This window comes from Colletotrichum lupini, chromosome 1, assembly GCF_023278565.1.
Source record: "Colletotrichum lupini chromosome 1, complete sequence".
Lineage (NCBI taxonomy): Eukaryota > Fungi > Ascomycota > Sordariomycetes > Glomerellales > Glomerellaceae > Colletotrichum > Colletotrichum lupini.
Window position 1 is genome coordinate 20,522 of NC_064672.1, and position 23,646 is coordinate 44,167.

At 51.4% G+C, this 23,646-nt stretch overlaps 9 protein-coding genes across 9 annotated transcripts; 4 read left to right on the top strand and 5 right to left on the bottom strand.

Annotated features, from left to right (window-relative positions):
- Positions 1–506: 506 nt before the first annotated feature.
- CLUP02_00007 (glycosyl hydrolase family 3 N terminal domain-containing protein) lies at positions 507–3,845 on the top strand (the record flags this gene model as incomplete). Its single annotated transcript, XM_049279061.1, has 5 exons — positions 507–630; positions 682–1,034; positions 1,097–1,958; positions 2,024–2,712; positions 3,078–3,845. 5 exons carry the CDS (start codon positions 507–509, stop codon positions 3,843–3,845), a joined length of 2,796 nt encoding a protein of 931 aa, XP_049135018.1.
- A 141-nt stretch (positions 3,846–3,986) lies between these two features.
- CLUP02_00008 (metal-dependent amidase/aminoacylase/carboxypeptidase) lies at positions 3,987–5,354 on the bottom strand (the record flags this gene model as incomplete). Its single annotated transcript, XM_049279062.1, has 2 exons — positions 3,987–4,344; positions 4,399–5,354. The coding sequence occupies 2 exons, from the start codon at positions 5,352–5,354 to the stop codon at positions 3,987–3,989; spliced, it is 1,314 nt and encodes a 437-aa protein (XP_049135019.1).
- A 178-nt stretch (positions 5,355–5,532) lies between these two features.
- On the bottom strand, positions 5,533–5,788 carry CLUP02_00009 (uncharacterized protein; the record flags this gene model as incomplete). Its single annotated transcript, XM_049279063.1, has 2 exons — positions 5,533–5,671; positions 5,763–5,788. 2 exons carry the CDS (start codon positions 5,786–5,788, stop codon positions 5,533–5,535), a joined length of 165 nt encoding a protein of 54 aa, XP_049135020.1.
- Positions 5,789–5,854: 66 nt separating this feature from the next.
- On the top strand, positions 5,855–10,273 carry CLUP02_00010 (uncharacterized protein; the record flags this gene model as incomplete). The annotated part of the gene is made up of 10 exons (XM_049279064.1): positions 5,855–6,000; positions 6,066–6,109; positions 6,179–7,954; positions 8,000–8,112; positions 8,208–8,303; positions 8,478–8,701; positions 8,765–8,983; positions 9,037–9,268; positions 9,350–9,946; positions 10,001–10,273. 10 exons carry the CDS (start codon positions 5,855–5,857, stop codon positions 10,271–10,273), a joined length of 3,720 nt encoding a protein of 1,239 aa, XP_049135021.1.
- A 169-nt stretch (positions 10,274–10,442) lies between these two features.
- On the bottom strand, positions 10,443–11,417 carry CLUP02_00011 (uncharacterized protein; the record flags this gene model as incomplete). Its single annotated transcript, XM_049279065.1, has 2 exons — positions 10,443–11,282; positions 11,346–11,417. The coding sequence occupies 2 exons, from the start codon at positions 11,415–11,417 to the stop codon at positions 10,443–10,445; spliced, it is 912 nt and encodes a 303-aa protein (XP_049135022.1).
- Positions 11,418–13,147: 1,730 nt separating this feature from the next.
- CLUP02_00012 (endo-1,3-beta-glucanase) lies at positions 13,148–14,100 on the top strand (the record flags this gene model as incomplete). Its single annotated transcript, XM_049279066.1, has 2 exons — positions 13,148–13,611; positions 13,668–14,100. The coding sequence occupies 2 exons, from the start codon at positions 13,148–13,150 to the stop codon at positions 14,098–14,100; spliced, it is 897 nt and encodes a 298-aa protein (XP_049135023.1).
- Positions 14,101–15,106: 1,006 nt separating this feature from the next.
- CLUP02_00013 (DHH family protein) lies at positions 15,107–16,519 on the top strand (the record flags this gene model as incomplete). The annotated part of the gene is made up of 2 exons (XM_049279067.1): positions 15,107–15,285; positions 15,376–16,519. 2 exons carry the CDS (start codon positions 15,107–15,109, stop codon positions 16,517–16,519), a joined length of 1,323 nt encoding a protein of 440 aa, XP_049135024.1.
- Positions 16,520–18,185: 1,666 nt separating this feature from the next.
- CLUP02_00014 (uncharacterized protein) lies at positions 18,186–19,856 on the bottom strand (the record flags this gene model as incomplete). Its single annotated transcript, XM_049279068.1, has 1 exon — positions 18,186–19,856. One exon carries the CDS (start codon positions 19,854–19,856, stop codon positions 18,186–18,188), a length of 1,671 nt encoding a protein of 556 aa, XP_049135025.1.
- A 182-nt stretch (positions 19,857–20,038) lies between these two features.
- On the bottom strand, positions 20,039–23,077 carry CLUP02_00015 (uncharacterized protein; the record flags this gene model as incomplete). The annotated part of the gene is made up of 11 exons (XM_049279069.1): positions 20,039–20,186; positions 20,226–20,369; positions 20,458–20,556; positions 20,596–20,805; positions 20,937–21,113; positions 21,213–21,343; positions 21,425–21,536; positions 21,663–22,045; positions 22,773–22,841; positions 22,917–23,002; positions 23,038–23,077. The coding sequence occupies 11 exons, from the start codon at positions 23,075–23,077 to the stop codon at positions 20,039–20,041; spliced, it is 1,599 nt and encodes a 532-aa protein (XP_049135026.1).
- Positions 23,078–23,646: the final 569 nt, after the last annotated feature.

Below are 23,646 nucleotides of genomic sequence, written 5' to 3' on the forward strand. Positions count from 1 at the left end.
GACCCCAAACCCTGGCTTTAAGCTTGGTTTGTGTAGTAGCGGGCAGTCGCCGATGCGGAGAGCGCGGGGTAGACCGGAGCAGCCCCGGTCACCCCGCCGGTGGTCTTCCGGCTTGACCATTGGCTCACCACCGTGCTGGTTAACTTATTGTTACCTACACCAGCACGATCACACACAAAGTTGGCTGATGATGACCGCTATTAGTTACCGGGTAAAGTCGAGTCATTAATCCACTCTCTGCAGGTGCCCATGAATAGGACCGATTGACCGTTGCCCATCTCGGGCTCTGCTTCACCGGCGATGACGTTTTCAATGCAATACTCCTGGTCGGTAATCAGCGATCGACGACCATCATCTTGTCTCGGTCTTTGTTTGATTTGCAGTCGACATATTAAAGTTCCTCCAAACTACTGCGTCGTCAATTTCTCGTGGCATTTCACCGGTGCCTTTTGTGATTGCCCTTCGAGATCTCAACGTGGCAAGGTCGCATCGCATTCATTGAGAACATGAAGATCGCAGGATTCTTTCTTGTTGTTGCGCTTGTCAGCTCTTCGGCCGCGGCGAAGTCAAATAGCACCGCGCCATCTGAGGTGCCATACTACGGAAGAAGTCCGCCAGTGTACCCATCTCGTAGGTCTTCGTAACCATTAGCTAAATTCAGACTTGTCTAACATGAAGCAGCCATTGGTAATGGCTCAAGCAATTCTGGTTGGGCCGCTGCCTATCGCCATGCCAGAGCATTGGTCTCCCAACTCACGGTCGAAGAGAAGGCGAATATCACTCGAGGGTGGACAGGGACATGCGTAGGGAATTCCGGCGAAGTTCCTAGACTCGGAATCCCGGCACTGTGCTTTGCTGATGCACCAGACGGAGTCCGCGGTCAGGAATTCGTTTCCGCATTCCCGGCCGGAATCCACGTTGCTGCTACCTTTGACAAAGCCCTGTTATACAAGTATGGCAAGGCACTGGGCGACGAGTACTACGGAAAAGGTATCAACGTCGCTTTAGGGCCGGCTGCTGGCCCTCTCGGGAGGGTTGCTCGTGGTGGGCGCAACTGGGAGGGACTGTCAAGTGGCCCTTCATGAATTCTCTCAAGGAGGGTGCTGCCTCGGTCATGTGCTCGTACCAGAGATCCAATCACTCTTACGGCTGCCAGAACTCTAAACTCTTGAACGGCATATTGAAGACCGAGCTCGGCTTCGAAGGTTTTGTTGTTAGCGATTGGGAAGGCCAAATGGGCGGTGTTGCCTCAGCCAACGCCGGGTTGGACTTGGTGATGCCGGACGAGGGGTTCTGGGGGGACAAGCTGATTGAGGCTGTCAACAATGGTTCTGTAACCGAAGAACGACTATCCGACATGGCCACGAGGATCCTCGCTGGTTATCACTTCCTTCATCAAGAGCATGCCTTCCCTGCTCCAGCAGTGCACTCGAATCTGCAAAAGGCTTACCCAGTCGATGTTCAGGATGATCACGCTTCTTTGATCCGTCAAATCGGAGCAGCCGGCACAATCTTGGTAAAGAACACCAATCATACGCTTCCGCTCAAGAATCCCAAGTTCCTGTCTATCTATGGTTACGATGCAACGGTCAAGGCGATCCCTTGGGAGAATCCAAGTCGCTATGGCGGCGGTTACGAAGTCAACTTCGGCTGGGAAACATTCAATGGGACACTGATCACCGGTGGTGGCTCTGGCGGCAGTACTCCCCCATATGTGGTCTCACCATTCCAGGCGATCCAAGAGCGAATTTCCAAGAATCGAGGCATCCTACGATGGAACTTTTACTCTGAAAACCCCTCTCCGCCCTACGTCAACTCTGAAGCCTGCCTTGTTTTTATCAACGCGTATGCCTCTGAGAGCTTTGATCGCCTGAGCCTCACGGACGAATTCAGCGACAACCTTGTGCAGAACGTAGCCGCAAACTGTTCAAATACTGTAGTCGTGATCCACTCAGCCGGTAAGTGGAATAAAGCGAGACATAATATCTACTGCAGGACCCTTTTGGATGCTAATGAATCCCAGGCATTCGCACTGTTGATGCGTGGATCGAACACCCTAACGTCACTGCTGTCCTTTTTGCCGGGCTTCCTGGCCAGGAGAGCGGCCACAGCCTTGTGGATGTACTATGGGGCGACATTAATCCATCTGGAAAGCTGCCTTTCACTATTGCTCGGCAGGAGTCGGACTATGGCAGCCATCTGAACTCCAGTGCCTCGGATGACTTCTTCCCTGACAGTAACTTCACCGAAGGCCTGTACATCGATTACCGTTACTTCGATGCACACAATATCACTCCCCGCTATGAGTTTGGCTTTGGCCTCTCATATACCACTTTTAGCTTTGCTGACTTGTCCGTTGAGCTCACGGCTGACGCGGATACATCAGAATACCCCGATCCCAATGTGTCGATCGTGCAGGGTGGCCATCCATCACTGTGGGAAACCGTTGCAGTTGCAAAGGTGTCTCTCACTAATACCGGTGACGTGGATGGAGCAGAGGTTGCACAGCTGTACATCGGAGTTCCGGGTGACGACACGCCTATTCGACAGCTTCGCGGCTTCTCCCGCGTCTTTCTTTCAAGTGGGCAGACGCAGTCGGTCGCTTTTGAACTCACCAGACGTGATCTTAGCATCTGGGATGTCGAAGCTCAGCAATGGCGTTTACGCCGAGGAACTTATAACGTGTGGTCTGGATCATCGAGCAGAAATCTGGTTCTGCAGGACACTATTGAGATTAAGTAGCGTACTATAGTTTACTTGGTAATCAGCCCTTGAGGCAATCTTGTCAATAATTCAATGATATGAGTACTTTATCTCATTCTTGCATCGTGTCCTGACTCTTTGTCTGATGATCTCGCTGATAGAAAAGCCTTGCTGCGTCGAGTTCATCTGTTAGGTGTTGACAGGGACGGTACAAAATAATTACATGTATTGGCATGATCAGCAAGCCACATGAATGCCTCGTCCCCTGCATGTCATCGATGCGACGCCACATAGTTTACTGCAGATACAACCCCCCTTAGCCACGTCCGGCCTAAAGTCCCCAGGTAAGTAGATTACACCATGCGCTGACTAAGGCCAACTCATTTCTTTACTCTTCTACCTTCCCTTCCTCATTCTCTTCTTTTCACCACGGCAAGCTTCTGCAAGAGCCCTCCGGCACCACTACAAACACCTCCTACCTCAACATGCCTTCGAAATCATCTCAGATCAATGTAGATGCGGAGATCGTCTATGAATATCATCGAATGCATATGGCTGTCAGTCCTGCTAAGGCCATCTTCTGCCTTTGTAGTCTCGACACACGAGTAGCAACACGCGCAGCACAGCTTTTCCTCGCTGGTTATGGAGAATATCTCATCTACTCTGGCGGATCAGGGAAACTTACGGCAAATCGTTTTGCGAAACCAGAAGCCGAGATATTTGCATGTATTGCCAGGGAGTTAGGGGTTCCGGCCGACAAGATCATCGTGGAGCCAAACTCGAGCAACACTGGCGAAAATGTTCGGTTCACCCATGCCCTTTTGAAAGAACTAGAGCTAGAGGCCACGAGCTTCGTGCTGGTTCAGAAGCCATATATGGAAAGGAGAACATATGCAACCTTCAGCAAACAATGGCCGGACCCCAAAACAGTGTTCACTGTGACAAGCCCTGAACTGGGATTCGCCCAATATCCGAATGAGGAAAACCCTCGTGACTTAGTTATTGAGATCATGGTCGGGGACTTGGTGAGAATCCGAGAGTACCCAGCAAAGGGCTTTCAAGTTGAGCAAAGGATTCCTTCCGAGGTCTGGGAGGCAAACCAGAGGCTCATTAACGCTGGCTACGATGGGCATTTACCCTGATTAATGGCCCATTTTATTGATAGAATCTTGCAAACCATTTTCTTTTATTACGGTTCTGAATGGAAGCTCCTTCTTAGGATACCTCAGATTATGGCACCCCTCGTTCCAAGTGTTCAATATGGCTTCCTCTTAAGCCTTTTTTCACTCTTCATCCGGGCTTCCAAAGTCCGCCCTTGCTTGTGATGCAATGTCATCGTCGACAAGCACTCTTACGGCAAGCATTGCCATACCCTTGGCGCACATGAGAGCCGCTTTGTGAGCTTCGTCAGTTGCAGCAGCGGCCGCGAATTTGGGATTGTGGCCTGCCACATCTGGCGAGGTCGGGATGACGAAGGCGCCGTGGAAGCTAGGCACGTGATAGGACACGTTTCCCATATCCGTCGAGGCGTTGAATGGTTTTGCCTGATGAAGCTGTATTGTCTGACCGATCGCGGCCATATCTTCCACATATGTCTTGCATAGGGTGTTATTAGCTCGTAGGTTCATGTACGTCGGCGCCCTGTAAACACCGCATCAGTAGAGTCATAAGAATTGCAGCGCTCATAACATTTACACAATGTAGTTTATCTCGCAGCCCGTCGCGGCTGCGCCTGCTTCCAAGCATGCCTTAACCCTGTTTAACAGTGCATCGGCGCGCTCAATTGTTGGGCTGCGGACATTCCAGTTCATGCGGGTATAATCCGTGATGACGTTGGGAACAGTGCCGCCGACTTCGATTACACCATGAACTCTTTCGTCTGACTGAATTTGCTGCCTGAGGAGAGCCACATTGTTGTAGGCTGCTACAGCCGCATCCAACGCGTTCAACCCTTTCCATGGCTCGCCTGCTGCATGAGCGGGCTTTCCACGGAATTCAACGCGGAACTTATGGCTTGCAATGAGCTTAAAGCCTGCCAGCCCTGAGGAACCATCTCCACTACCGCCCTGATGAGCTGCAGTTGGATGCGCCATGATGGCCGCTGCGATATCCTCGGGGGGGTTGAAAGCACCGGCATCAATGAGTTTCGCTTTACCGCCTCCACCTTCTTCGGCTGGGGTTCCGAGAATGCGTAGGCGCCCAGGGATCTTCAAGTCGACGAGTGTGCGAGCAGCCCCCAAGAATGCAGCAATTGAGGACGTTGCAATCAGGTTGTGTCCGCAGGCATGGCCGATGTCTGGTAGAGCATCGTATTCAGCGCAAACAACGACTTGACGGCCGCCACTGCCTATTTCGGCCTCGAAGCTCGTTTCGAGGCCATAGGTATGCTTTTTGACGGAGAACCCTTGCTTTTCCAAGTAAGCTGTGAGGGTGTCGTGGGCAAAGAATTCCTTGTATGCAGTTTCCGGATTTGCGTGCAGCTGTTTGTTGACGTCGTTGTGAAGAGAAGAGTCTAGGTCATCGAGGTGTGCGTTGATGATCTTGCGGGCCTGTTCGAAGTCAAAAGCCCCTTGCACTCGTTTGGGACCCGGGTTGGCGCTCTGTTGCTCCCCAGCAGCATTAGCGGCGACCGGGGTTTGAATAATAGACATGGTGATAGGATTCGTAGCGTGAATCCCTTACTCGCAGCGAAACGGTTTCAAGAAATGCCAAAGATTGGCGAGATATAATTCGAGATGGAGGAGCCTCTTCGATAAATGTTAAGTATACTGCTCTTCAAAATCACTGACTGCTCATCAACATGTTTTTAAAGGCCTAACTCCAACAAGCTCATTTGTTCCCGTCAAGACATCTCCTACGCACTGGTGTGGACGCACTGGTGTGGAGAGCTTGCGCTCCGCAGCTGAGAAGGGGGTGCCACCCATCGGCAATCGGTGCTTCTAGCCAGCCGACCAGGAGACCCTCCAGTCTTGACAGTTTCCAGATAGGCACGGAAGATAGCCGATGGTCGGCAATTTTGGTTTGTTTCCATTCGATGAGACTTAACCGCTACTCACCACACGGTATTGCTAATGGCTAAGCTCATTACTCCGTACCTTGCTTTCAATCTGTCAGTCAGCTTTCCTTATCATCCCTTCCTTCTGCTGATATTATGAAATTCTCGTTCCACTTCCGTATTCCCTCGTCGGCTAATTCAATCATTCATGAGTTCCAGCGGCGGCGCGCCGGAGGCATTTCAGTCATATCATCCACAATTTCCACTCGAATTATCCTCTTTTCCCCAGACGCGCCTACGCAGTAACGTTGTTCATTTGGGAGTTCGGTGAACACCCTAGCCCTCGATCCCCACTCAAGTGCTTCAGTTGGAAGTCTCTACTCGCCGATACAGCCGACCTCGAATCAGTTGGTTAGACACTACCAATGAGCGCTTCTCCCTCCGAAGCCGACGGGAGCTCACCCGGCAGCACAAGCTCAGTTTCAGCCGACGGTCTCCCCATTATTACCGATGAACGGCCCCCCCTAGACGCCGCCGGATTTGTCGGTATCACCGCGTCCGCAGCAGCGGCGACGGCGGCGCGCACGGGCGAGGGTCGGAGTGGACCACGTTCGAGAAATGGGTGTTGGACTTGTCGCACAAAGAAGGTCAAATGTGATGAGCAGCGGCCAAATTGTCATCGTTGCACACGTCTGCGGCTTCTTTGCGACTATGCACCTCGCGTCAAGCTTACGAAGAGGGGCAAGGCACGCAAAGATCGGCTCTTTTCGTCTCACCCCGACTCATCATCGTCTTCCTCGTCGGCTGGAGGAGTTGGCACGTCACTCAGCTTGCCGACATGGGTGCAGACAATGTCTCAGCTCGATCAGTCCAAGGCTCTATCTTTGTTTAATCCGTCGGCTCCGGGGATGGGGGCTTGCTCACTTGATCTTTCGTCGGCTGATCACGAGGCAATCCGGTACTTTCGCACATCATTCGCCAAACAGAACCACACCAAGAATCCGGATTACTCGCTGTACTCCATCATGTTCGACATTGCCCAGACCGATGCTATGGTCATGCATGTGGTACTTGCTCTTGGGGGGCGGGAGCTGGAATTCCGGCGCAATAAAAATGCCGAAGAGGCGCGTGGCCCAAAAACGCCCATTCAGCATTACTCTTCCGCTCTCCGAATGATGGCCGACACCATCGGAGGTGAGGACAATGGTCAGCTGGATCTTGATGCAGTCTGTACAGGATTGTATCTCATGCTTCTCTATGAACAAAAGTATGGAGATGGAAAGTGCCAGGGCTTGTCCAATCATCTCGTCGGTGCGAGTTTGATATTACAACACCGCTTCAAGGATTTACTGCTTCAATTACCGGCGCCCTCACCGGAGGCGAATCGGAAAAGCTTAGCCCTCACGAGGCGAGGACAAGACGCGAGTGGTTCCCGCCTATCACTGTACTCGGCAAGAATGCTTGTTTGGATCGCGCTACATGATGCCGCTGCCGCTTCATACGGCCTTGGCGGACAACTCAACTGCGCCCTCCACAAAATCATGGGTGCCCTCGATGGCCAAGTTAGCAGTGGAATATCCAGCCCGTTTCAACCGCTCGACGCCTTCGAGAGGTTACACCGTTTCTCCAATCCACTTTACCGGAGTATGTGGGCTGATTCATACCCCCAAGCGGAGCTTCTCGACGACGTGGAGAATAGGAATGTTTATGCTCTTTTGGGAGCATGCGGCCAATTGCGCTTTATGATTGCTCAGCTCGCTAATCTCATACATGAAGATGATGCCTCGCAGCAACACCGCGTCATGGCTGTCGATATGACCATTCAACAAGTGGGTTGGAAATTCACCGAACTACTGGAGGTCGCAGCAGAGCTTTCCATCAGCACGAATAACTCACATCGGCTAGTAGCCAACATTCGCGGCATTGTACCTCACTATCATGCCGTCGTTCTTGAATTTCTTCGTTTGACGCGATTTGATGCCACGCCAATGCTCTCAGCTCGTCAACGAAACGCTTTGCGAGAAATCATGAATCTGGCTTTCCAGGCCTTCAAGCATGAAGGCGATGAGGCCATGGCACGCATTGCGTGGCCACTCTTCATGGTTGCTCTGGAGACAGACGACTTACTGCACCGCGAATGGGTTATCAGCCGCTTTCAGGCTATGAGTCGGTTCAGTAAGAACCTCGACAGGGCCCATGTCTTTCTCAAGGACATCATAGAGATGCAGAACAATCTTGCGAGACGGGTAGACGTTCGTGAGCGTTTCCAATCCGGCGAAGTGGGCCTCTTTGTTATCTGAGCCACCAGTATGAGTTCGGTGTTTGTCCGGTTCCCCCAAGCAGGCTTGAGTAGCGTCGACGGCCGCGATAGCCATGTCCCTTCAAAACTAGAGTCCGGCATTTTTCCCCGCATCGTTGGAACATGACATGGGCCGGCACGGCGGATATGTGGATCGGCTAATGTCCATGCCCCCAGAGCTGCGTCGGCTATCAGTGACAAGTTGATCAGCCACTAGTCAGAGGCATCGTATTGGAACACGACTTCCGGCCAGACAGCTGTTGGTTCCGCGATGACTTTACTATCAACCCCACAATATCATCGCAAGTGGCCAATTCCGGCACTTTCATGAGGCTTTGACCGAGGCCGCACTGCCATCTGAGTGAACAGGGCTGCGCCAATTGCGTCTAAGCTTGAACTGATTGGAACGACGAGCTTCCAGAAGGCAACGCATAAATAGCATGACCTTGTTCGCTTATCGAACTTGCTTTCTCACTAAAGTTCACGGGGGCTCTCATCGTTAACCTCCTGCAGAATTGCGTATTCTCCTTTACCGCTCGCGATTCATTCATCCTTACCTTCAATATGTCAGAGAAAGGTGGCAAGCCTCATCTAGGCTTAGGCCCAGCCGATGAGACATTGAAAGATATTGGCGAAGGCACCACCTCGATCCGAGGTCTGGCTTACGGCGAAGACAAGAGGATTCTCCGAAGGATCGATTTATGGTAATTACGGAGTCCTCAATCAACCTCTCCTAGGCCGAAATATATCCTAATTCCAAGCCACAGTCTTTTACCAGTAATGGCCATGTCGTACCTTTTCCAATTTCTTGACAAATCTGCTCTTAGCTACACGGCTATCATGGGCTTACGGGATGACTTGCATCTAAATGGGTCCGAGTACTCTTGGGCAAGTAGTATCTACTACTTTGGTTACCTTATTGCTTCGTACCCTGCAGGAGTCATGATGGTCAGACTTCCTGTCGGCAAGATGATTGCGGTCTCGGTGTGAGCACTTTTCCCTAGCCGACGAAGCTAAGATGCACGACTGACCTGCAAAGTCTTGCTTGGGGAATTATTCTTATGATCACTGCGCTTTGCTCCAAGGCTGGTGGTTTACTGGCAAACAGAATCATGCTGGGTGTTTCCGAAGCCGCCATCGCGCCAGGCCTCAGTATCGTTATCTCCATGTGGTACAAACGCTCAGAGCAGCCTCTACGACATGGCGCCTGGTTCCTTGGCAACACTGTTGCCGGCATCTTCGGGGGAGTTGTTGCCTATGCTATCGGTCACGTTGATAGTATAGCTCCATGGAAGGTATCTACTTCATCTACAATCCGCCAGCGAATAAGTTGCTGATTCCTGCGAGTACAGGCCGTCTTTCTTATCTTTGGCGGAATCACTACAGCCTGGTCATTTGCAATTTTTTTCCTCTTACCTGACACGCCGATGAAGGCTCGATTTCTCAGCGAAGCTGATCGTATCAAGGCCATTGAGCGTGTCGAGGAAAACATGACGGGAATCAAAAGTGACATGTTCAAGTTGTATCAGTGCGTGGAGGCCTTGACCGACATCAAAGCTTGGCTACTCTTCGGCATTCAGATCAGTGCCCAGATTGCCAATGGTGGCGTCCATGGGTTCGGATCCATCGTTATCAAAGGAATGGGCTTCAGCACTCTCAACACCCTCCTTGTGCAGATGCTGGGGTCGGTCTTTCAGCTCATATTTGTCTTGATGGCCACTGGAGGAAGCACCTACTTCCGCAATAGTCGCACCTATTGGATGGCACTAAACCTTGCCATCTCTATCGCTGGTGCTGCTATGGTTCGCCAGATACAATCAGAACTCAAGTGGGCACGGTTTATGGGGTACTGCCTGACGATCGCGTACAGTGCCAATTTCCCCATGATCCTGTCCATGTCTTCTGGAAACTTTGGCGGATTCACCAAAAAGACTACAGTGAATGCGATGGTACGTATGACATTCCCATTGTCAGTGGGTCTGAGACTGATTTGAGTTCAACAGATTTTCATCGCCTACTGTGCTGGTAACATCATCGGTCCGCAACTATTCTTCGAGTGGGAAGCACCGTCTTACAGCTCTGGTTTCTTAGCCATGTTGATATGTTATAGTCTTGGAGTCCTGATGTGCTTCGTCCTTCGTTACTATCTAGTGTGGGAAAATAAGCGACGCGACAGCATTGGAGGGGAGCTTGACGCAGGCGTTGGAAATGATGTGTCTCTGAACCTACTTGATAAAACGGACAAGGAGATTCCCCAGTTTAGATATGTCTACTGACCATGCGTCATAGGTCAGGGGTATATGTGGTATGGACACTGCTGGTTGCTTCGCAGATCTTTGTTCGATTATCAAAATCAATGCATGATCAACGAGTTCATAGAACAAAGCATCATGTGCAGACATGGCGCAATATCTGCGGCCATGAAGAGTCCACCGACAAAAAAGATTACTCCAGCTCCCATACAAGCGGTTCCTCGTCCCTCATTGCGCGCCATTTGTTGGTCGCTCTCATGACATCCTCACAACCCTTGAGTAAAAAGCCCCATTTCTCGACAAACCTTTCTGTGACCTCCCAACCATCAGGATGCCAAGGGTCTGACCAAGCAATGATTCCCGGTTGATTAAGACAGGCATCGCCTTCTTGACAGCCCACTAAGTCAGCACAAAGATCATGCTGGCTGTACTGATCACGGAACTTGATAGCGTTATCGCGCATGCCACCCGATGGGAAAATGTCGATCCAACATTCGTGGGGTGTCGAGCTTTGCGTGGGAGTAGGCATCAAAGTCTCTGGCACTTGACAAGGTGTTGGAAATAGTGGTGTTGTGTGAAGGTCCGGTGTGCATGGGCTAGTGAGCAGAGACGTGAGAGATAGGATATGAATGTTGGTAATGGTAGCCCTGAAGACATTGTAAAATACCAGCGGGATGAGGTGATCCTTATACAGAGGGAGCCATGTAGTGGGATTCTGGAAGTAAGGCGGCACACGCCTTCCTAAGCGCGATTTGCCATTGTTGTGGTTGCGTGCAGGTCGCTGTATCTGTGCAAATATCACAAGCCCCTTCGCAGCGACACCTAGGCGAGTTTGGCTCTCATCTCTTTCAGAACGAGGATTTGAACAGCGGTGTGCTTCAGCTGCAGGCTGTCCCGGTGGAGCCCACTGTATAAAATCTAGACTTGTTCCCGAGCTCAGATTAGGTCGTGATTCTTTGTTAGAAGATCCATATGACATATCAGGCGTTGATGTTTCCGTCTGCCCAATTTGATGCAATTCGAGAGCCTTTCGCTTTCCTGTGAGCCGCGTCAGCAATCTCTCGGTAGTACTAAGCCTGGTTGGGTGGCCTCATACTGTAGGCTCTGACATTGAGGCGATTTTGTCTCTTGCGTCTTTCCGCTCGATCACGAAGACCAGTCCAGTCATCATCCCGGCATTGTGCTTCCGAGGAATGAAGCATGGGTGCCGAGACAATCATTTGTGGTTCCCTTTCCAAAGCATGCATTACGGAACTTGAGAAGTATGGAGCGGCTGACGCGTCAGGTTCTTTAGTCGACGTATTTCAGTCAGATGGAAGGTACAACTTTCGTTCGAAATAATCTGTATAGATAGAAGATGAGTTTGAGTGAAGGACGTTGATGGAATCTCAGACGAAATTGTTGTTGTTGCATCCTGCTAACTGCCAAGGGTGTATCAAGGGATTGTCCAACTCCTTCATCCTCTGGAAGTGGAGCTCCTGCAATGGGCTTACAAGGCTTTCCCTCTTCCGGACGAACCTCCCAATCAGCCGGAGATGTTCAAGACCAATGAGGGTGTTCATTTGTGTGGGGTCTTGCCGCTATGGTTGTGGGTGTTTTAGTTGGTCTTCACAATCTTCGTGCCAGGTTCCGATGCCCACGTGGAAGCAATACGTGTACCTCAATATGCCAGCAAGGATCAGGACGTTGTCGGAGAATTTCATCCGAAAGGAAAGGAAGAAAACAAGCTCAGCTTCGGTGATGCACTTTCGCTGTCAGATTTGCTGAGGATGGGACCGCGGCTGGAGTTTTACCAAAGACTCTGTGATCTCAGGCTGGACGAACAAGCACGACGGTGGTTCAAGCCATCAATACTCCGATTTCAAGGCTTTGGTAGGTTTGACAGACTCTAGCGAACTTGTAACATGGCCCTGTAGACTTTGTTTGAAAGAGTAATTCCATACTATGTTCATTACCTCCTTGAATTACGCAAAGCGACTTTATAGGCCGACTGCATTGACACACGTCCGCGATCTAACCGACGTACGAGGACACTGCATCTATCTTGCGACGTTATTATCCTCAGCCACGTTTACTGCTCCCATAATCTAGTGTGTTTGAGAATTCTGCTGATTCGAGAAAACTTCCCTAGAATCCCATCTTCATGAAAAATTTAAGGGATGAAGGGCACTGATTGGTGTCCCAATGGTTGATGGCGAACCACATCCAGCCTTAGGGAGGGAATTGCCACCGCGATGAGTATTTCCAAACTCGACATGGAGCAAACGCGGCTGAGCATGAGATTCTTTCGTCCTGCATAGCCCGAGTGCTAGGCTGCCAGGATGTGCAGAGTTATTGGCCAGCCAAGCCAGTCTTTCCGCAGCTGACAGCCGCATTGGTAACAGCGTCTTATCTGATCTCGACCATATGTCTCAGTGCTACCGCTTTGCGTCTAGCTGATCTAGTCTCATTTCTTTCACATACCATGCGAGCCCACACCAGTACTCTCCGTGGGGTGGCCGAGAAGTGTGCCTAGCTTGGAACCATGGGCTTGGGATCGGAGGCTGGACTTGTCTGGCTTCGCTTCTGGACCCTGCCGTCAACAAATCTCCCACAGGAACGCAGCGAGCCGGTGCTGCATCCCGAAAAGAGCTGATGAAGCTACATCTAGACCATCTCGTGAGTTGGCCTTGACCCCACCGCCATTGAGTATAATACATTCACGTTGGTCACCTCCTCGAAGCATCGTGTGACACTCACCGGAATCCTCTCCACGACACTCCTTCAATTGTGAAATCGTCTCATTGGCGTTTTTGTTTTCCGCAGCGGCACCTTTTGTTTATCCTCACACTCGCAGGAGTAACTTCAGCCGGTAAAATTGATCGACATTCCATTCACGTCCCGGTCACTTCCTCAATCATGTTGAGATCCATTAGCACCGCCGCAGCTTTGCTGGCTCTGCTGTCAACGTCTCAAGCCCAAATACCCAAAGTCAGCGGTTTCACCTTGGTGTGGTATGACGATTTCAGCGGCAAAGCCAACACAGTTCCAGACCAGAATAACTGGATTATCGACACTGGGACCAGTTACCCCGGCGGCCCAGCAAATTGGGGCACATCGGAAATCCAGTCATACACCAACAGCCCCAACAATATCCGAGTCAATGGCGCTGGGAATCTTCAGATCACCGCCATCAAGAACCCTTCCACGGGAGCATGGACTTCCGGCAGGATTGAGACTCGCAGAGCCAATTTCATGGCGCAGCCAGGGAAGACCATGCGGATCCAGGCTAGTCTGAAAATCCCTAATCTAGGAACCAACGCTGGTATTGGCTACTGGCCCGCGTTCTGGACCCTGGGCGCTGAATATCGTGGCAACTACTGGTAAGCTTTTCACCCCCGGCCTATCCTAGACCTTCAGTCTAACCCATCTTGTCTAGGAACTGGCCGGCAGTTGGTGAGATCGATATCATGGAAAATATCAACAATCTTGACCGCGCTTATGCCGTCTTGCACTGCGGCACCCAGCCTGGTGGCGCTTGCAATGAGCCATCTGGCCTCAGCGGGTATCGCTCTTGCCCTGGAAGTTCCTGTGCCGGTAACTTTCATACCTTTACCGTAGAGGTCGACAGATCAAAGTCTGTAGAAGCGCTTCGCTGGTATGTGGACGGCGTTCAGTTCCATCAGGTTCTTCAGTCACAAATGCCAGCAGCCACCTGGAAGGGGACTGTACAAAAGCCGCACTTCATTCTACTCAATATGGCCATTGGCGGATCTTTCCCCGATGCCATTTACGGAAAGAAGACACCTATCAGTACCACTTTGTCTGGCGGAACGTACGAGGTTGAATATGTTGCTGTTTATCACACTTAATTATGGTTAAAGCCTAGACTGCTCTACGATTTCCTCCAGGATTCTGCACTTATATCGGTTTTGTTTTACTTTAGAAATCAGGATACCACAAGAAAGTTCATTCCAGCGTTTCACGTCATCATTGCCAAATTATAATTTGTCCTTCTCGAGCTCTTCCCTCGGCCCTGACATGAATCCACAATCGATGACTGTCCCTTCAGCGAATGAGCAATTACGGGGCAACCTGCTTCGCCAATCGAATACGGAGTTCTGTCTTCAATCACAATATCGATTTACGATATGGCAACTTCATCCATTTTTGTCCATTTATCATGAGCAGTTATGGTGGTCTTGCAGCCGGCGTATTATTAGACAAGAGTCACAGCTTGCGCAGGCTCCTCTTCGTGAGAAAGAAAAAAGTCCTTTCGGATGACAGATGCTGGGAGGAAGGAGAACTGGACATGAGAGCCGCTATACGGGATATGTCATGCTTTTTCCTCCATCCTAGCCCTCCGTACATCCTGCTGGCGCGATTATATAAGGAAAGCGATAAATACAAGGGCTTAGATAAGCCAGTATCTAAGGTAAGTGAACATATGCCAAGTTGAAATGTAAAAAGAAAGGGCATAAATGAATACGGTAGAAATCCGAACGGTCCACGCATCATCGCTTGTGATTTTACATGTACGCACCGTTGCCGCAATAACGTGTGCGACTCTGGCCATTGCAGGACGGTGTGAAGTGTGCCCACTAGCAAAAAACATACACTGTGGTGGAAAGCGTCGATCCAGGAACCGCGGCTGTTCTATGACGACATGCTCGAGCTTGCACTGTGACCACAGATTGAAGTGTGACGAGTGACAACAGCTTCCTTCTGGCAAAAGGTCCCAGCCTCGCCACCACTACCTTATCATACCTAGCCATGCACTTAAGTAAATGTAGGCCACGATCAAGAGCCATATTCTATGTCTATGATAGTCGCTTGAGGCCAGCCAGCAATTACTTTGTACACAGCATTCTTTTCGCTATGAAACGCACCGCGATAGCTGCAAACCTTTCCAGTGGAAGTCAAAACGTTATCAAGAAATCACGGCCGGCAGTACCCGAATATCATTTGACACCCTCGGTGAGGGATGATCACGGCGAAATTGTGTGGCCCGCGCCAGAGAGTAAGATGGAAGCGGCGAGATCCTTCATTCGCGAATGGTACGGTTGAGAAATCCGCGAGCTCAACTGCTGGACTCGAAAATATGTCGCCTGGCGATTTCTCTCAGTCTCATACTGACACTCTACTAGTGTTTCTGCCGGAAAGCCCACATTGATTGTCCCGGACAAGGACGCCGACGGCCTCACATCTGGGGTCATCTTGGAACGTACCCTAGTTCTTCTTGGCCTAGATCCATCTCTCATCACTGCGTACTTGCCTCCAAAGGGCCATAACATCCACGACGAAGCGTGCCGGGCAGAGATGACTTCTCTTAAGCCCACCTACATCTTCGTCCTGGACCAAGGCTCTCGTTCTTCGCCACCTCTCATCGACGGCTTCCATCACGGTATAGTCATTGATCATCATCACGCACTGACAAACGACCACCCAAAGGATGCGTTGCATGTCACAGCCTGCGACTCCCCACCAGTGGCGACGAGCTCTCTACTCACGTACCTCATCTGTCGAAGTCTCCACGAGAGCGTGCGAGAAGCTTGCGACTGGCTTTGCGTCATGGGTACTCATGGAGACTTGGGAAATACCTTGAAGTGGGAGCCTCCGTTTCCCGACATGAAGTCTACGTTCAAAACATACACCAAAAAGGCTCTCAACGACGCCGTATCACTCATCAATGCCCCGAGACGAACAGCTTCGTATGACGTTCCTTCTGCTTGGAAAGCCCTCCGTGCCTCGAATTCTCCAAAAGAGCTGCTGAGCAACAAGTTCCTGCTGGCCGCCAGAGCAGAGGTTAACGCCGAAGTCGAGCGCTGCACCCACACGCCCCCCAAGTTTTCCGCCGACGGCCGCATCGCCGTCTTCCGCATCAGCTCAGAGGCCCAAGTCCACCCCGTCATCGCCACACGCTGGGCGGCACATCTGTCCTCATCCAAGCTCGAGGTTGTGTTGGTTGCCAACGAAGGATATCTGCCCGATATGGTCAACTTTTCATGTCGTGTTCCGCGCTGTGCCCGAGCCAAGGAGCCGCCAGTCAACATCATTGAGGTTTTGCGGGATGTCGCTGCTCGCGCCGAGGACACGACTTTGAGTGAGCGGCTAGGCGACTCATTTGCCAGGGGCCATAAGGAAGCTAGCGGCGGCATTGTTCCAAAAGCCGAGTTCGAGGAGTTGATGTCTGTCCTGGAGATTGGCAAGAAAGTTGAACGAGAATCCCCCAAAAAGGGGCAGAAGCCAGGGCAGTCGAACAACTTGTTGAACTATTTTGGAAAGACTTAGATATGGTACAAGACTGAAGAACTTTCAGACTCCTCTGACCGATTTGTTCGTGTTCCGCAGAGCAGACCTTTGTCTCGCGATTCTCAAATTTCTGGACCGACTATACCCCGTACTGCCGCCTTCTGGAGTATCCTACTGTAAAAGCCCTTTTCGGATCATAGAACATAGTCTTCAGAGGCTTCCCAAGGTTTCTTGATGCCGGAATTGCGTGTACCTCTATGATGTGCCCGAGTGGCGGCCCTGTTGGCCCAAAAGATCCCCACGTCTCTCCAAACGACGCAGGAGCCAAGGTCGTAGGTACCGTCTGCCCAGGGGCCAAATACATCGCAAACTGATTCGGTATGCCTTGTATCAAACTCTGATGTTGAATGGGAACCAGGGCTGGCCTATTTGGAAATCCGTCGTCGCTTTCCGCTGGTTGATATTGGTCTTTCCGTCCTGGAAGAATCAGTGTAACACAGCCGAGCTTCCACGCGCCCATGGCTGTTTTGGTCGCCGGTACAAGGATGAGGAAGTTTTGTTGTCTGACTTCATGTATTATTGGATTTCATAATGAATTGAATTTTCAATATCAAGGAAGCAGAATTATCAGCGACCTCCGTTGACTTTATGGTGAAGTGGGTAGGCTGTTGATGTGTGTCGCTGAATCATGCCCGTCGGCCTTTACGCAAGTCATTCCGCCACTGAAGTCAGCAGAGCATCTTGTTCTGAATCACTATCATCATTATTTGAGCTCTATATTTTGTTATGTGAGTTATGTTCCTGCTCGAGCAAGGGATATCCAGCGCGTTGTGCATGGTTTCCAGCAATTATTGCTCCCCCGAAATCGAGCCAAGTTTTGCAAAGTCTGAATGTGAGTAGACAATTGAAACTGCCAGAGATGCGTCATAGTCTGTACTTCACACTCAATCTCTAGTCATCTCCAAATTACAAACGACGTTGAGTTAACCTTGGTCAGATTTGATAGTTACACGGTTGTCGCAATCCATCAACCCCTTCCAAGCAACACTTGAGAAACCGAACTCTGCTCGCCTTCCAATTCTAAAGGTGCCCCACACGGGCCACCACCGGGGTGGATCCCTATCGCCGATCATGAGTGACGCTGCGGATCACGCATCGGGATCGTCCGCAAGGATCACTCCACGTTCCCAGCTGTGTGTTCTGGGCTCACGGCCCGCGGGGGCCCACAGTTTCCGGATCGATGTACCCGGAGACCCTTCGCTGTGTTTCCGTTTCCAACTCCGGCGATGCCCCATTCAGCCTTACACTCATGCGCCTGGCTGTGCCCCGGCGATCAGGTCGGTTCCTGCGTCAAAGTTGCAGATTTTAATAATCATACAGCTATCATCCATCGAGTCTATCATAACCTGGAAAACTTACTCGCCTTTGGACTATAGTAGACTGATTCGGTTTATTTACAACGACTCACGAGCGCATTGTTAATCACCATGAACAGGGAGCAAGCAAGTGTACGCAACTCTTGGTCGCCGTGCGCTCAGCACGACGAGCGTTGTCAGATTCCGATCCCCGGGTATACCTATGCTCAATGATAATAATACAGTTACAAAAGCGTATGCTGAATTTCAACCAGCTCTGTGTCCTATTTGCGTGTTTGCGCCTGTTCCTGATATGTTCCTGTGTTTCTTCCTTTTTTTTCTTTCTGTCTTTATGCAGTTGCTGTCTTCCTCGAAGTGAAGCGGTGGCTCCAATCCCGTATCCTTTTGGAGAAACTCCTCTTCACAGGCGCGGGTTCGGGCACCTTTTCGAGCCCGCCCAGATCGTCAGACTCGGCCGCATTGTCAGTGGTCACCGACTCGCCCCCAAGCTTTGTCTGGCGGCGCTGCATGAAGGCGGCTCCAGATGAGAATGTCCTCTTGGGCGCAACTGATGCGGGCTGAGTCGCAATTTGTTGCTGTACTAATGGTGGAGATGAGATCCGATTCATTTCCGTCGTTGACACCGGAAAGGTTGATGCACGACTCTGGCAGCTGCTGCCGCTAACAGTACGAGACTGTGCTGGTCTGGAGGTCCCCGGAACAGGAGACGCTGCAGACGATGCCCAGCCTTGGCCATGACGAAGGGACACCCATACGGAGGTTACGGTGATGAGGATTCGAGTCGCTTCATCGACAGGGTGAGTCTCTCGTTGTGTCGCGCCGTGGGATGCTGTTGGCAGCGATGGAGTTTCCTTGTCGCCAGTCAAATCCATGCTGAATGGTCGTGTAGGAGGATAACGACCGGAGGATTGTGATACGGTGGTGTAATTATCCAAGATTTCGAGATTAGCCGGCGTCAAAGTTGCCATAACGGGGTGTCGACGAAGCTGTGGATCGAGGACGCTGAAAGTGAATTTGTACTCCGAAGCAGCGGGGGTCGATGCCGCGGTGCATGTAGCCGTGGACAGAGGCCGGGCACTACGTCTGGCCCATCTCGCAATTGTCGTTTGGCCAGCTTCGTCAACGTGGACGAAATCGTACGACCCATTGTTTGTTTGAGTGGCAGTCCAAACTGAACCGTCCGCCAAAACAATTTCCGTCTGTTCGCCAGAATCCCTCCGCTCGCCTTCTTTCCGCGACGAGACCGGCGAGATAACGGCAACCAAGTCGCGCTTATCGAGATCTTTGTCATCCGAGTCAGAATCGTCAGCGTTATTGTCGTAGTCCTCACTCTTGGCCAAGATGAGGCCATTCATGCCCAGCTGTCCCTTGACCCTGAACATCTTGGGAAAGCGTCGTGCGAGACGGGGAAGGATCACTGTTCCAGCAATCATGCTCGAGGGGACGACATCGATGGCGGGCATGGGCCGCTTGTCGTTCGATAGTTGTTGTAGCTGCAGCAGAAGTCGCGGTCGGATGGACACGAAGCGTCGCTGTTTCGTACGAAGCTTTGGAGGAGGGTAGGCTAGCATGTAGTTGGTACATTGCCTTGCAGCTCGCCTTGATCTTTTGGATCTTTTCACAGTGCTTGTATCGCTAATCTCTGATACCAGACTGCCTTCGTCTTCGCTCACGCCATCGAGACCATGTGTTTCCTCGCCTACAACGGTAGGTTCTTCCTCGAAGCGTACGACGAGGTCCTTTCTTTGGACAAAGTCAGACACCGGTCGGATTCTGCGTACTGGGCGTGTAGCGGAGGCGGGCTCTTGTAATGAAAGGCGTCGGTTGATACGTTGTGTCGGCGTCTCGGTTTCATCGGTTGAGAATGACGATCGCTGAAGCGGCGATGCGCCTAGTGATGAACGTAGGAGAATATGCCTGCGCGCAGGCTGGGTGCCGCTGGCAGTGGTCTTGTTGGAGTATTCGTGCCCATGCAGGCTTGCGCCAGAATGGAGAAACATCGTGGTAGTCTGGAATTTAGTGACACGGTATTGATGAAATCATGGACGCGACCAGGGCGATATCCCACTCCAGTCAACGTACGATGTCGAAGGACGATTGCGTTCCAGTATTTCCCAAATGGAAATGCAGGCAGTAAAGCCGGCGTGGTTAAACCGACCGACAGGACGAGGGTTGGATCGTCTTATGCGAGGGGTATAAATCGGTCAAGCTCTCCACTTGCAGCTGGCCAAAGTGGGGTGGATGCTGATGCTGATGCTGGTAGCGGTGCAGTGCAGCTCGGGTCCTGGAAATTCCGTTCTAAGTGGTTCAATACCGCAAGGTGCGTTACACTGGTCTCGAAGTGTGCTTGACGTGGGATCGATCGTTACAGTGACTGGCAAGTCTTGTCGACACAGCGACGAGTATGGTTGATTGCGGCAGAGGCGTTGGGCGAGGCAGACGACAGGACAAAGAAGAGAGAGAAATAGGGGACGTCGATGCTGGAGAGCAGGCTGTGTGAGGGAATGAGCGGCCTACAAGTACATCATCTAGCGTCAGCCCAGAAACACCTTCTCTGATGAGGCTCAGAGAGCTATGCTGTATTTAGCGGGGGTGCAACACAGAAGGCTTTTGAATGGCTTGAGTGGCTTGACTCGTGAGCGGTCAGTGGCCCGGGGACCCAGTTGGCCTTGTATGTCCGTGGGCGCGGGATGGGCTGAGCTGAGGTGACGAGGGCAAAGAGAAAGGCAAGAGGCTTACAAGATGCTTGAAAAGTAGCGTTCGGTGTCCAAAGGGATCGTGTGATGGCGGGAATGATTCTTGGTTGACCCAGGGTGCGTATCCCGAGAAGGAGCAGCGGTGATGGAAACCCGCAAGTCTTCTTGTCTTGCAGAAGAGAGGGGAAATGGATGCGTAGTCAAGCTGGAGGAGCTGAGCTGAACAGGTCGGGATTCGTTTATCGCGTGACGTCTGACTTTCCGAAGTCAATGCAAACGTAAGTTCGGGTCGTCAAGAAAGAGGCTGCAGCGCAATGTCGTTTGTCTCTCGTGGAAATCGTGGAGTAGGTACGCAGAATATACCTGATTGAGCAAGAAGGAGACTGGAAAGGCTGGCGAGATATGCGGAAGGAGTTTGGCGAGAGGATCTGAGATGCAGGAGAGTGGTTGGAGAACGGACAAGGAGGAGCAGATGGCCACCAGGGTCCAGATGTATAGATGTAAGTTGAGGGAAAGACGGATGCAAGAGCAGGGGAGCCCGAGGCAAGGGTTGAAGGGAAGCTCGGGGAGGCAAGCTGAGGTATCCGAAGAGCAGGTTGAAAAAGACGGTAAGGTGTGTACCCCGTTCGTTTGTGCCGGAATGCGAAGTAGGTACTTTACTGGGTGTACAGTAGGTAGGTACTTGACAAAGGCGAGGCGAGGGTGTCAAGTGTTTTGGAGCCGATTTGCGAGGTGGGGAGATGGAGGGACGGAGCCGGAAAGGATGATATCAGGGGCTGACTTGATTTTGGCTTTCTCTCTCAGGTCTCCAGCGAGTGCGGGAAGCGCTGTGGAGGGGGAGGGTGAGTGCTGATGGAGTGGTGGGTGTTTACTGTGGGCGAGTGGGTGTGGGCGTGCGAGTGCCGTCTTTTGTGGTCGCCGAGGGGAAGAGAGGGGAGTCCCTGTCTTTCTTTGGGAGAACGCGATGGCAGACGCAGCGGGAACCTGGACTTGCAGTTGGAATGGTCGCCGTTTGGTGTGGTGGTTTTTTCTTCTTCTTCTTTTTTTTTTTGGTTCGGCGGACTACGTAAAGTATCCGTTCACAGGAGAGTCCGGGTACGTACACACTACCAGGTGCGAGGGTCGATGTTAGAGGAGAGGAGAGAAAGGATGTGTGTTGCCTCTGGGGCAATAACAGGGCGAACCGGCCTGCCGTCGGAGAAGAGAAGAAGGACGAGAGGGACGGGGGAATAGAAAGTTGCGAGGTTGGGCGCGCCGAGAGAGGAACGGAGATGGCAAATGTGCGAGAAAAAGAGAGAGAAGAGGAAGAGAAAAAGAAGATCCGACGGGAGCAGAAGAAGAAGACGAAGTTGAAGAGGGGACTTGGAGTGGATGGAATGGGTACGTATTGTTGGGTGGAAATACAGCGGCGGAGATATGTACCGATCACGTACCTTTTCTTCGGTTTGCAATTCGATTGTCAGGAGGAAGTGACGATGTCCAAATGAACCGGGCTGCCCAGAAGGAGCGTAAGCAGGGGGGGAAGGGGGAAAGGAACCTTAAGGACCCCAATCAAAGTATGAGCCAGGAGCGGTCCTGCTGCTCGGTACGGGCACCTACCTACGAGTATATGTATTCCGCACCCACACGTTGGGTATCCCGCACCCATACTAGGCTCGTTCAGGCAAGTAGTGGGCAGCACGTGATTGCACCGCCGCAGCAGCCACTTCTGGCCCGGAGCTACTATTATTCCGGAAATTTCTAGAGAATAGAAGGTGCGTCCCGCCTTGGTCTCCTATACCTTCCTCTGCTATACCTTCCTCTACTGCACCTTCCTCTACTGCACCTTCCTCTACTATACCTTCCTCTGCTACACCTTCCTCTACTATACCCTCTTTCCGATACTAACTATACGCGTTTCTCAAAATAACGACTTTAAAAGTCATAATTTACTTAGAGGAAATACGCCTCTAGAGCCCATATTTTAGTATTAAAAAAAGTACCTTTTTTATATTAAAAATAGTTTAAAAATGAGGTATTTAGGCGAGGGAATTACGCGTCTAGATAAAAATAAAAACAAAAGGAAGGCGCGCCGAGAGCGCAGCACGTGACTACCGTTCGGCAATATAATCACATGCTGCCCACTACTTGCCTGAACGAGCCTAGTATAGGTGCGGGATACCCAACGTGTGGGTGCGGAACACACATACTCCTACCTACCTTATGGATACAGGTACCTACTGAGCCTTCTGCCCTGGGCGTGACGGGGCACTGAGGTGGGAGGCGAATTCCGGCTGTTTCTGTTGTGAACTTGTGCAACCAAGTACAAATTGGACACTGTAGCTTACCGTACTGCGTCGGTACTTAGGTACCTTAACCCGACACGGTCAGTGAGCTAAGTCCGACATATGCGCTGCCAGTGCTCCCAGACTCAGTCTGTTCTGACTCTCTTGGGGCAAGAGCGGTACTTGCTGTCCCCCTTGGAAGTGCACTTGCAAATACGTACTTTCGCAAATCCCCTCAAAGCGGAAATTCAGGGGAAGCATCGTGGAAGACCAGGAATGTTGGTAATTCGTAAAACCTCGCTGCCTCTGGCAAACACTTCTTTCCAACTACTGTACGGAGTATATTCTACCGGTACACACTCATAGCCCCATGCCCCTTCGTGTGCTGAGTTACGGTGGAAACTTCACAGTTCTACCGTAATGGTCATCGAAAGCCCTAAGCAGGCCAAGCAAGCCAAGAAGCATCGAATGAAATCATGGATATTCTCCCTTTTCCGGCTTCTCTCTCTCATACTATGTATATCTCATCCAACTCAGGCCCCGTCCATGAAAAGACCGCTAACAATGGAGCATCCGCTAACGTGGTGACGATGCCCATATGGTCAAACCCGTGCCGTGGTAAGGCCCCACCTCCCTACGGTTCCTCTCCTCTGCATCATACCAAAACACCCTGTTTAGCTGTCTCTGCCACTGACGCATAACTAGATGGGTATTGCTTTCCGTAGGTAGCTAGTTGGCATGTTCATCAGCCCAGCATGGCATCGTGGCTTTTGGCTGCTTTGGTTAGTGGACATCCAGCTCGGCCGTTTCGATATGGGGTCGTCTGACCC